The sequence below is a fragment of the Trachypithecus francoisi genome, unplaced genomic scaffold (assembly GCF_009764315.1).
Source record: "Trachypithecus francoisi isolate TF-2019V2 unplaced genomic scaffold, Tfra_2.0 Lachesis_group17, whole genome shotgun sequence".
NCBI lineage: Eukaryota > Metazoa > Chordata > Mammalia > Primates > Cercopithecidae > Trachypithecus > Trachypithecus francoisi.
This window is the reverse complement of record NW_022681462.1, coordinates 68,249,879-68,262,990: the sequence shown is the minus strand read 5'-3', so window position 1 is coordinate 68,262,990 and position 13,112 is coordinate 68,249,879. Positions and strand designations below refer to the sequence as shown.

At 41.4% G+C, this 13,112-nt stretch overlaps 1 protein-coding gene across 4 annotated transcripts in view; it reads left to right on the top strand.

The window, feature by feature from the left end:
* Positions 1-10,420, top strand: part of TMEM178A (transmembrane protein 178A) — a 279,546-nt gene extending 269,126 nt beyond the window's left edge. For all 4 annotated transcript variants that reach the window (XM_033175938.1, XM_033175939.1, XM_033175937.1 and 1 more), the window contains one exon: positions 9,463-10,420. In XM_033175938.1, coding sequence (XP_033031829.1) covers positions 9,463-9,704 — 242 coding nt within the window. In that variant the 3' untranslated portion in view covers positions 9,705-10,420. The remainder of the gene's footprint in view (positions 1-9,462) is intronic.
* Positions 10,421-13,112: the final 2,692 nt, after the last annotated feature.

Here is a 13,112-nt window from a genome sequence, read left to right as displayed (position 1 = left end):
ACTAGCTAGTGTCACTTTGTTATCTCCCTGTTAATTTTGTTTTCACTGTTAGAAAAGCAACCAGAAGGTCATTTTGGCTTTGCTGGGAAATGCAGAATTTAAGGAAAACAATAGTGTGAAAAATGCATCCTCCATATCCCCATTGTGGCCTGTTAGTAGGTTAGATGGAAGTGTCTTGGGTTTAATCTCTAAAATGAGCCCAGTCTGTTTTTTTGTTCTTCTTTCTTTTTTTGAGATGGAGTCTCACTCTGTCACCCAGGCTGGAGTGTAGTGGTGCGATCTTGACCCACCGCAACCTCTGTCTCCTGGGTTCAAGTGATTCTCCTGCCTCAGCCTCCTGAGTAGCTGGGACTACAGCCATGTGCCACCACACCTGGCTAATTTTTGTAGTTTTGGTAGTGTTTCACCATGCTGGCCAGGCTGGTCTTGAACTCCTGACCTCAGGTGATCCACCCGCCTCAGCCTCCCAAAGTGCTGGGATTACAGGCATGAGCCACCGCGCCCCGTTTTCTGTTCCTTATTTCATACTGTGCCCCAAACCCTGACCTGGACTCTTGGCAAACGTGGGCCATAGCTTATGAGGTGCCCTCAAAGACAGAGGGGGATAGATCATCACAACCCATCCCCTGGCTGGATATCAATTCAAAGGTCATGCTTCAGTGATGGTGTCACTTTTACATACACAACACTCATTCATTTTACTCCACAGATATCTTTTGAGAACTTACTATGTATGAGGCACTGCTGTGAGTGCTAAAGACACACAATGAATAAGGCAGGCAAAATCCTTGTTCATTTTTATTGTGGAGAGACATAAACAATGATTTGTGGTGGTGATAAAAGCTGTGAAGAAAAGAAACAGGGTGAAATAGGGACTCAGGGAAGATCTTGCTGAGGTGATGATTTCTGAGCTAATTCCTGAGAAGCAGCCGGTGGTGGGAAGAGCGCAGCAGACTGAGGAAACCACTAGTGCCAAACTGGAGAGAAGCGGCCAGTGGGGCTGGAGGGAGTGAGGGACAGGATAGTATCACATGAGGTGGGGGAAGTGGGCAGTGGCCAAAGCTTCAGGGCTTTGTTGGTCATGGTGGAGAGCTTGGATTTGAAGCTAAGGGTGACAGATGCCCCTAGAAGGTTTGAAGCAAAGGAGTGACTTGATTTTTAAACAAGGGATTGGAAAGGGTGGGGGTGTGGAGACAGGGCTAGGATGTTTTTGACTAACAGCTAAAGGGTAGTTTTGTCTAAAAAGGTGCCAGGTGCTGAGTCGATGGCTAACACTGACCGACGTTAGCTTCAGGGAAGAAATCTTTCTTTTCTTCTCCTCCTTCACAGAAAACTCCTGTATTAATGATTAGCAAATGCCAAATTAACTGGACATTAACAGTTTCACAAACTATACTCAGCAACAGAACGAATATTCCCCTAGATAGAGAGCCATTTTAAATAGGCTTATTTCCACTTGCCTGGAATTCTGTTATTCAAGTGACCATGCCTAGATTTTCTAGCACTTCTCACTGGAATGGGTCACCTAATTACTCCTGTGTTAACAGGAGGTGGCCACACCCCACCACGGCTGCCACTGTTTGCTGACTGCCTGTCTCAGAGGGCTGACAGGTTGGGGGTGCTTTGCCCTCTGGCATGGTCAACCACCCTGCAGCCTTAAGGAACCCACTTCACAGGCAGGGATCCTTCCTTCTAACTCCCACTCGCCCCTGTCCCACTCCACAAAATGGTGCTGCAATTGGCAGTGATCTGGAATGTGGGGCATCATCACCAGCATCCTGGAACATTCAGAAGTCACATGGATCCTGCCTAGTTCTGAGCAGAAAACCAATTTAGGTTTTCTGGATTTTGGTGAAATCACAGTGGCCACCAGGACTGTAGCACAGGGAGGCTGAATTGTTAGTTTCTGAGGCTTTAGAGGTGGATTTGGACCCTCAAGACCAGCCACTGGGTTCCTGCCCAAGGGATGCATTTAAAATCCAAATTAAAGATTAAAGCAGACAAGGGCAGCAAAGAATCAGAGAGGACTGCACTGCACAGAGGATTCCTTTATGCTTCTGCTGGGGCTTAGTGATTACTTAAAAATCTCCCCTGTTTTCTTCTCTCCCTTTATTTAAGCTCCCATTTCTCTGACTCTTGTCTCCATAAATATCGAAGAGGTACAGATGTGTTGCCTCCCAACCCTGGAAAGGCCCCATACCACTCCCCTTGTCAGGGGATTTGTTAGAACTTTTGTTAGAACTAAAGATTCTAACAATTGCTAGAATTAAAATAAATTGCAAGGCCATGAAAGCCTACTGAGTGCTCCTTGGGAGACTGAGGGGCCAGTCTGGTTTTAAATGAAAGGAAGTTGAAGGTTCAATGGCAGGTGGGCACAGAGGAGAGGCAGGAGTTTCCTGGACCAGGTCCACCTCTTCCTGTTCTCAACCCTTATTTTGGATCCATGTGTGGATTGTACCTCTGGACCAGAGAGAAGCTCAGGAGTCCTCAGGATCGAGCATGGGAAGCTCCTATGTACTTGTTAGGCAACATCAAAACAAGCAAAGCAATACCCACAACAGAAACCACCACCACCACCACCAACAACAACAACAACAACAAAAACCCAAATAATAAACTTGAAGTTTGATGACCAGTTCTGAAGGACTAATAGATACAACCTAACATTGTTATCATTGTTCTGTTGTTTTGTTTAGTTTCGGTTGCCCAAACAACATTATTGAAATTAAGGGGGAATCCACTTACAGACCTTATCACCTGAAAACAGAACAACCTTTTTTCAATATTTCCCTTATTCTGGACCAAATCTTGCCATGTATTTGCTTCATTGTAAGCAAAGAAGAAAGGAAAAGGAAGGAGAAGAAAAGGGGAGGGATGGAAGAGGGGGAGAGGAGAAGCATATTTTTCCATGGAGTGGATATGCTATGCTGGATTCACCTGTTCTGTTGCTATGGGATTCAGGGGGGTTTGTTTTGTTTTTGTTACTACAAATAATGCCTTGAAATTTCCTTTGCAAACACTGAGACAACCACGTCAATCTAGTGCATGAGATAAATTAGCTGTAGAACGTTCATATGCAGAAGATGAGAGCAAAAAAAGGGTTAAAAGAATCGATTTTAATTAAGCAGAATGTCTTTAGCCACTCAAGTCAGCGTCCTTCCCACAGAGTTCTGATACTAAACTTAGCGCCTTCTAATGCTCTGTCATCTTCATTCTCTGCCTGAACTTATTAGCTAAACTTTCAAATGAAGAACATCAACCATGTGACAGGTTGGGCGGTTAAAATGGAAACGTTGGAACAATCTTTCTCCTTCTGCCTTATTGATTGCACAGACAGGTCTTGATTACCACATGTGACACAGCAGCCCTACTGACTGTTGATGCACATCTGGAGCCAGGTCTCGCCCCCTTTCCTCTTCCCTGGGGCCATGCAAGGTCCTCCCAGAGGGCCAGGGCCAGCCTGCACGTCCCTCACGGGCCTTCAGTTTAGACTTTGGATGTCACACCCTCTGAGGTTTCACACACACAGGCACAGAAGCACACACAGGCGATTGAGGGGATAAGACTCTCATCTTCCAGCTTTAAGCTTCTGCCCATTACTAGACTATACTGCTTTCAGTGTAGTGTGAATGAATATTTCCACCTATATTATTAAGTGATGCATTCTATTAGATGGATATAATAAGTTATAAATCTTTTAAAAGGTTATTCAGTGCAAACATTTTTAAACACTTTTTTAGGTCTCTGTTGTAGGATTTTTACTATTTTTTTAATTCACTAGGAGTCTTAAAAATGGATAAAGCTTGGGCCTCCCTTGGTGGGGGTCTCACTGCTCACCAAATTCATTCACCTTCACAGGCTGTGCCTTGAGTGGCCAACTGGAAGGTCACACACAGCATGAAACACTCCCTTCCTGACAGCAGAGACAGAGAAGACAGAGTCCAGGCAGCCCTAGCAGAGCTCCAGGGATAGTTAACACCCACCTACACTGGTTATTCATTCTTTTGTTTCAATGAATCAAAAAAAAAAAAAAAAAAGACTCCGCCATGGTAGGTGTATTGAATTATCTAGATTATGATTATCCATTGATTATGACCTGAAACTACAGGTCCGTGATATTTTTTCTATAACCTTGGGGGCCAGGTGTGTTTTGTAATTCAGGATTAAAAAAATTTTATTTTAGAAGAGTAACACGGTGCATATATCCTGTGTTATTTAACACCCTCAGCAAGATCTGGGGTGGCATCTTGAAATCAAATACATTAACATTCCTGTGGCTAAACACATGAATATTCACACTAAATGGGATCAATAAGAACTAGAATAGCCTATGTCAGACCAGGCGAGGATTTTCCACTAAAGAGATTGCTTCAGTCTTTCAGATTGGATGCTTTCAGATCTGATGCTTTTGGGATTTAGGAATTGCATTGTGTGTGCGTGTGTGTGTGTGCGTGTGTGTGTGTGTGTGTGTGTGTGTGGAGTTTGTTTCTCTCTGTTAGTTCTGCCAGTCAGTTAGGACAATATAGGAATGGCTTTTTGAGTAATCTGTGTGAAAACTAGCATGAGGCATTTGAAGGAAGGCTAAAAAGATCAGAAGGATGGGCAGGCCACCTTTCGAAGGAGTAGGGGGAAAAAAATCAATGTTCATGCCTTTGGGTGTTGTAGTTACATTATTTATCAAGCAGGCTAAACAGGGTGAAGCAACTTCCACTCCTTTCAGTCTTTTAAGCACATTAAAAAATGGTGGTCAAAAGAATGGGCCCCGTTACCCTAATTGCATCTTACCAGCTGGCACCATGAAGATTTTAGGGTAGGAAATTAGGTTGATGATTGTGGGGATGGTAGCATAAATTTACTTCTGTCCTGATGTGAAAATATCCCTTCTAGCCCTATAATTCTGTGATATCGTGGTATCTTCTAATTATGAATATTGGCAGAAAACCTTTTAATATTTTATAAGAAAAGTAGTTGCATGCAGGGCTTGTCAGGAAACCAGTAATTTATTCACTTTTTTGAAGATGCTGCCAGCAGTAGTAAGGACCTAGCTTAGGACTCAGGAACCTCTCTCTCTCTCTCTGGGGGCCACCAGCTGACTGAAGAGGGGAGAAGTGAAAAGGAAGGGAAAGCCTCAGAGAAGAATAGAGGAGGGACCACCTTTCTCCCCATGGATCTTCAGGAAGGACCATTAGATTTTGAACTTTCAGAATGCAGAGGCGATGCCTTATTAATCCTTCCATACTCCTTTCACATACCTTGCATTAATTAGATTGCTGCCAATGAAAATGCAGCATTATCAGAAATAACTTGCTACATAGGTAATCCCTACTTGGGGTAATTTGCGATGAACTGACTCTTAAGTTGGTAGAACTCAACGTATGGCAGAATTCAGTTTCATTCAGGTTTTCTTGACTCCATGTGCTCAGCTCTGTTGGACTCCATGCAGAACTTATGGGAAGTCTAAGAGATCTCTATGACCTTTTCCTGAGATGCATACAGGAAAGTGGAGTGGAGAGATTGCTTGAAGTTCCTGACCACATCAGTGTTGAACTGAGTCCAGCTGTGACCAAAAAGAGCTCATGAAACTTAACTATCTCTAATATACCAGAACTAGGTTTGGGACATGGTAGATACTCGATAAATAACTGTTGAATAACTAATTGAGTAACACCTAGAATAGTACAATCTTGCTAAAACCTATAAAAAAGCTAAAAATATATTTCGTGCATGAGTACACACACACACATACACACACGTGTGCGGAACGTTATGGGCTTTGTGTCACCTCAAATACATTTGTTGATGTCTTTGCCTCCTACCTCAGAATGTGACAGTATTTGGAAAAAGGGTCTTTAAAGAGAAAATTAAGTAAAAATGAAGTGATATGGATGGGCCCTAACTCAGTATGACTGCTGTCCTTATAAGAAGAGGAGATTTGGTCGTGGTGATAGAGGAGAGACTGTATGAAGACACAGGGAGAAGATGGCCATTGACAAGCCAAGGAGAGAGTCCTCAGTTTAAAAAGCCAACCCCGCTGACACCTTGATCTTAGACTGTAGCCTCTAGAATTGTGAGAAAACAAAGTTCTGTTGTTTAAGCCACCTAGTCTGTGGTAATTTGTTATGGCAGCTCTGGCAAACTCATGCATATGAGTACTATAAGACATGTATGTGGAACCTAATGTAGAATTCCACACTCTCAACATTGACCTAAAACTATTAATTCAGCTACAGTAAGAATGCTTTCATCATTTCAAACAATGCTTTTTGTTGATGTCTTTGAATTTAGGATTTTTTGTTTTGTGTTTAAAAATATCTTGAATGGGTTAGGCTTCTTTTACAAAAGCTTGTTGGAAAAGTTGGAAACAATGCTTTCTCCTCTTAGTACATTTCCTTGTAATCATCACACATTCCTGCCCATCTCACAAATCATAGTGGTGGCAGCTATGCATGTGCAAACCTTCTTAGAAATGTGAGGGTCTGAAAAGGAAGAGCTCCTAAATATGGTTTTCTTGTCATTCTTTCCTGCCCTGCTTTCCTCTTACTAAGAACAACTTCGAGAGCACTTTGGAAGGAGAAGAGATGTTACGGAAGGGCAAGCTATAGGGGCATTTGTGGGAAGGGGGATGGATAGAGAGGGGACATATTTGTGGGCTGATAGGCCTCCTCTCCACCATGCTCAGCTGAGTGAATAAAGGCAACAATAAATAAAACAAGTCTGCATCAAAGTTTGATGCGTGCCCTGTTCCGAAAAAACTTAACTGGCATAGAGAGGCCACTTAAATTAATACAAATAAATAAAGTAAGACAAAGGGACAATCAGGTTTCCAAGGCAAGATGGATCCAAGAGTGAGATTAGAAGCCAAAAGCATGCCATGAAATCCCATACTTTTGCTCATGGTGGGCTATAGATTTAGCTTTAGGGAGCGTCAGTGCCCTGGCAACTTGGACAAAGAAAAATTCTATTAGTGACATCATTCACAGTGTCCATGAGGTAAGCACAAATCAATTCCGCAGGAAAAGCACAACTATCCAGGACATTGAGGGCAGAGAGAAATCATTCTGGTTAAATCCTCAGATTAGATTCTTTCTTATAATTCTGTTCTATTCAGTACGAACCGGTGGTGTAATGATAGAATTCATGTCATCAAAAGCAATTTTATGGGGTTGGCAGGCGAGAGGAGCTAATAAAATAAATGTTAAGTGTAAAATCAAAGGGAGTATATACAGAAAGATAAATACATACGGCATTCCGTTTTCATTTAATTGCATAAGCTGAGTACTAGATTCACTAGGAAGTTTTAATAAATGTTCCTGTTTCATGTTTCATTTTGGAATAACAGAATCACAGAAATTTGACACTTGTAGGGACTTCAGTAATCAAGTTTCCCACTTTTTTTTTTCCTAGATGAAGAAACCAAGGCTCAGAGAGGTTAGGTAATTTCAAGTTTGCACAGTGTTTAGTAGAGCTGGAAACTAGAATACTTATTTCTCACATCCCAACCCAATGCACTTAGACATCAAAGGATGCTTAAAAGTCTAGGTTTGAACTCAAGCTTTCATAGGTCATTAAAACTATGTTACTTGTAAAAATGCTTGCTTTTAGGCATTCAGCTGTGTGCAAACAGCTAAATGCAGAATAAAGTTGTTTTTCCTGTGAAGATGTCATTGTTCTATTATTCTGTTTTACTTGTTGATGCTCCAAAGATTATTTTTTTCTAACTGCCTATTGTTCTATTACCAGCATTTATTAAAAGGGCTTTGTTATAAATAAAAACTGCCTTTGTTTTGGCGCCAGTGAAAACATTTGTATAGATCTAAGAACATTTGCTTTTCACAAGGTTTGAGGAAAGTGGAGTATTCTTTTCTGAATGGTCCATTACTTTATGAGAGAATTATTTCCATCTCGATTTTTCTCTTTGATCACTCAAAGTGATATGTTTGCTATAATAAATTGGAGCAAGAAGTCAGAAGAAAAGATTTTATCCTTTTTAGTAAAACAGACTCACTTTAGAGTTTAAATGCAGAATTAAACAAAGAGTAGGAAATATCAAATTATCTCAGATCAAGTGTCCTTTTAATTTAGGACATTTATTTTCTAAATGCACATTTGGAAAAGGATTCAGGCAGTGTGCTCTTACATGATTTGAATGGAGGCAGAATTCTAACATTTTCAAGATGGCATTAAGGTGGTCTTTATTTTCTCCAAATTGCTGCCTGCTCTGAATTTGTTTTTCTGCTAGTGTTTCTAATCTCCAAAGCTATAGGTTAAAAAAGGGTGGTGGGTAGGGGGTGGGGAGCCTTGAGGGGGTTGGAGAGGTAATCTGCTACTTTTAGCTCCTTCTTTTCAGTTTCAAAATCTGTGTCTCTGTTTCCAGTGGAGATGCTACATGTATCTGTAAGGATGCCAAAGGAATTTTCCAGCCAATGAATGTTATCTCTGTTGTATGCAGGATAAACCAGACGTGAAGAAGAGATGTGTAGGATTCAGAACAGAACTGGACATTCTGATACTTGATTGGGTGCCAGTTTCTGTTTTTATTATTCACCACATTCTGATCCTCTGCCTATCCAAAAGGAGCATCTTGAGGGTCCATTGTGGTAGAATAGAAGCACCTATATCCACATGACTTGAGTAGTAAAACTCCTGTGTTTGGGGCTTATGAAGCATTTTTAATATCAGTTCTGATTTTAGTGTTGCAGGAGGAAAATTACATACACACTCACTGGTCTAAAAAGCAAAGCTTTGGGTCTGTCCATATTCCTTATGTCACTCCAGTTGCCTCCATTTTGAATGGTGAAAGTGGATGATCTCCTTAGTCAGCTATTTTACACCAATTCCATATTGCTGGAGTTAATTTATACTATTTAAAAGCATTCATTCATTGAAAAAACCCATTTGTTGAGGCCCTGGTATATGTAAGACTATGCCTTAACAAAAAAGATTTAGCTACTTGTATGAATTCATCTAAAATATTATTTAAGGCAACATGATAAATACTTATGATAATGTTAATTGAAAAAGAAAGCATACTTTGTATAATGATTATAACAGAATAAGTGTATGAAAATAGGTGGAGAGTGAAGGAAAATAAAAACTATTTTGTGCTTGATTTGATGATAGAAGTTTTTCTTTTAAAAATACAACTTTTGCTTTTAATAATAAACAAATGAATTCCAATATATATAACCATTTGAATTAGGTAATTCTGAATAATTCAGATTATCAGAATTTTCCTATCTTTTTCACTCCTGCATCTCCACTCCCTAGTGTAGGGTCTGGCACACAGAAGTTTTCCCAGTGTTTGTCAAATGAATTAATTCAAGTAAAAGAATTACGGATCATTTGTGAATTTGGAGTGACTGCCTCAATGGTTGATCTGATTTTCATAAAGGCCTGTCTGGCATTTGTCTTGTAACAGGCAAACTGTAACTAATCATTCTGTTCTCTTTGTATTATTTATAGGGATATTTTGCACCATTTCCCTCTGTACTTATGCCGCCAGTATCTCTTATGATTTGAACCGGCTCCCGAAGCTAATTTATAGCCTGCCTGCCGATGTGGAACATGGTTACAGCTGGTCCATCTTTTGCGCCTGGTGCAGTTTAGGCTTTATTGTGGCAGCTGGAGGTCTCTGCATCGCTTATCCGTTTATTAGCCGGACCAAGATTGCACAGCTAAAGTCTGGCAGAGACTCCACGGTATGACTGTACGCACTGGGCCTGTCCACAGTGCGAGCGCCTCCCTGAGGGGAACGGCGCGGAGTTCAGGATTCCAAGCACAAAGCGGTCTTTTACATTCCAACCTGTTGCCTGCTGGCCCTTTCTGGATTACTGATAGAAAATCATGCAAAACCTCCCAACCTTTCTAAGGACAAGACTACTGTGGATTCAAGTGCTTTAATGACTATTTATGCTTTGACTGTGAGAATAGGGAGCAGTGCCATGGGACATTTCTAGGTGTAGAGAAAGAAGAAACTGCAATGGAAAAATTTGTATGATTTCCATTTATTTCAGAAAGTTTGTATATAACAATTACCTGAGAGTCATTTCTATTTGCAAAAGGATTCGTAACAAAGCGAGTATAATTTTCTTGTCATTGTATCATGCTTGTTAAATTTTAATGCAGCATCTTCAGAACTTGTCCTGATGGTGTCTTATTGTGTCAGCACCAAATATTTGTGCATTATTTGTGGATGTTCCTTGTCACAGGAAGATTCTTCTTCTGTTGCCTTATTTTTTTTTTTTTTAATTGAAGTCTCCTCTCCGTCTTTGTACTGGAATCGAAATCATAAGATAAGCAGATCAAACGTGCTTAAGAGCTAACTCGTGACACTATGCAGTATTGTTTGAAGACCTGTTGTTCAACCTCCGTCTCTTTATGTTAACTGGATTTCTGCATTAAATGACTGCCCCCTTGTTAATCTGGGTGTGTTTTCCTATGTCTTTTAGCTGTGTCAACAGGTCTCCCTAGCCACAAGGACAGATGAAAACTCTATTGTTTTAATAAGACTCTTATTAAGACTTAGTAATTGCTTCATTTCAATTAGGTTGGGCATTATTATCTTTTGTAGCAACCACACACTTGCTATTGACAAAAGATGTCATTTTCAAACTTGTTTTTAAACCTTACTATACTATTTAAAATTTTGTTCTCTCATTCTGTTGTTCTTCCTTTTCCCCCCTTTCTCTCCCTCTTCCTCTCCTGTTTACCATCTGCCTGGTATGTATCCAGTCATAAGGGTACATGGTCTTTGTTTTTGTTCTTGGACCTCCTACAGCAGTGATTTTCAACCTCGGCTGCCCAGAATCACCTGGTGAGGTCAGCTGTACCTAAACTGGGCCTCACCCCAGAGCAATTAACTCAGAATGTCCGCAGCTGGGCCTAGGCTTGAGCATTTTTGAAAAAACATCCCAGATGATTCTGATCCACAGCTGCGATTGAGAGCCACTCGTTTGGGCCAGAGCTGTGGTTATCTCCTTAGCTACTAACCAAGTGAACTCGCTTATTTAGCAGTTACTTTGTGCCAGTAGCTGGGCTGTGGTGTCATTTCCCTTAATCCTCTCCAAAGCTCTATGAGGTAAGTGCTGTTATTTTACATTACTCATAAGCTGAGGATCAGACTCAAAACATTCACTTATTTTTTTCTCAATCCTTTTTCCTCTGTGTGGGTTTTGGGACAACAGTTAAAATTCTTCCGTTCTCTTATCTTTCAGTGGAGGGGTGGGCACTCGCCGACTTCTAAGTTTTTCCTTTTAACTCCAAGCCTTATCCCCGATTCTACACACAATGTAGCATAAACATGGCCTGTAAAATAGAAGACGCCATGTCCAGAAGTAAGATGCTGTTTCAGATTTTAATTTCATAAAAGATTTTTCTCTCTTCTTTATAAAAACTGATTTCGTCCTCATAAAAGGAAAATGATCATCTACTCCCAAAGAATAGAGTCTGATTTCCAAGTGACAGTGTCCACATATTGTCACGTAAGGGCCGAAAGGGGCTGGAGGATGCCGGCGACCACACCATCTCTGGCTCCGTGGCTCCAAGGCACAGCACAGGCTCGTGAGTATATTCGCTGGTGCTCTCTCAGGCCTTTTAATATACCAGTCCCTCTGGATGAGAAAAGCAACGTATAGAAAGGGGCAATTATTTTCACTTATTATGTGGGAAATTCTCAAAGCACGAGAGCTCTTTCTTTGAAGTGTTCTTTAAAGATCCCCATAGAAGATGTCAAGACTCTTGGACATTTATATTCCAACCAACGAAGCAGTGTCTGAGTGAGTAACTTTTGAAGTTTCGGAGAAGTTTCCTAGGGGTTTGAGGTGAGAGTAGAAGAAAGCCTTGCGGTGGCAGGAGGTTGAAGGATTCACACACCAGAAAGATTTGGCCCGAAGCCAGGGGAGTTCACTTAGGATTCAAACCAGTGCTGGCAAGGACTGAGGCTCCCTGCCTTCCAGCCAAAGTGAGCTTGAAGCAACCAACGTGCCAGGCCAAGGTTCCTTGCTTTCTACTTACTGTCGCGAAGTGTGGGCAAATGTTGCCAGTGCTGGGCATTTGGCCCTGAGTCCTTGGGCTTCTCTTAGGAGTTTTTTCTTAACTGGCTTGTGAATGAAGAATGATTGAAATGATTGCACAGTACTGTGCGGGACAGAATAATGTATTGAAATCCTTTGTTCTATGTTCTCTCTGTCCACACACCCGTCTTTTTTTTAACAGCCTTGTCCTTGGTTTATTTGCTGTATTAGAACCGCTGTTGTCCATTCTGGGGAAACCCTCCCTCATCTTTCAAGGACCACCACGGTCCTTGATCATCAAGATTTCCCAGGATATGGGAAACCTCCACAGAACATAATAGCCCCCATAACGTTTCTTATATAGTCAACAAATATTTACTGAATGACTATTATGTGCTTACATTCTAGCAGTTGGGAAACATTAGTGAAGCAAAACAAAGGTTCTTGCCCTGGTAAAACTTATGTTCTAGAAAAATGCAGTGAAGGACAAGTGAAAAAAATTAAGGTTACTCTTTTTGGCCCTAAATTGTTTTATAAGTCCAGGGTTATTGTTATTAAAATAAGTTTCTTTTAAATTACATTCCCATTGGCTGTGCATTTCATACTTCACAACATTCTCATTATTTGAATCTAGCCCTGGCAAGATAAAAATACTTTTTTTGTGGGGGTTGGGGGTGGGGGCTGGGGGATGCCTCTTAAAGATTTTTTTTTTTTTTTTTGAGACGGAGTCTTGCTCTATCGCCGGGGCTGGAGTGCAGTGGCCGGATCTCAGCTCACTCCGCCTTCCGGGTTTACGCCATTCTCCTGCCTCAGCCTCCCGAGTAGCTGGGACTACAGGCGCCCGCCACCTCGCCCGGCTAGTTTTTTGTATTTTTTAGTAGAGACGGGCTTTCACCGTGTTAGCCAGGATGGTCTCGATTTCCTGACCTCGTGATCCGCCCGTCTCGGCCTCCCAAAGTGCTGGGATTACAGGCTTGAGCGAAATTGAAGTCTGAGAATGACAAAAGCGTGCCCCACAGGTGAGCTAGAGGGAATAAAAATCTGGGAACCTGCGACTCAGGTGAATGGGGGCCCACGAGCTCAAAATATAACACCTGATGG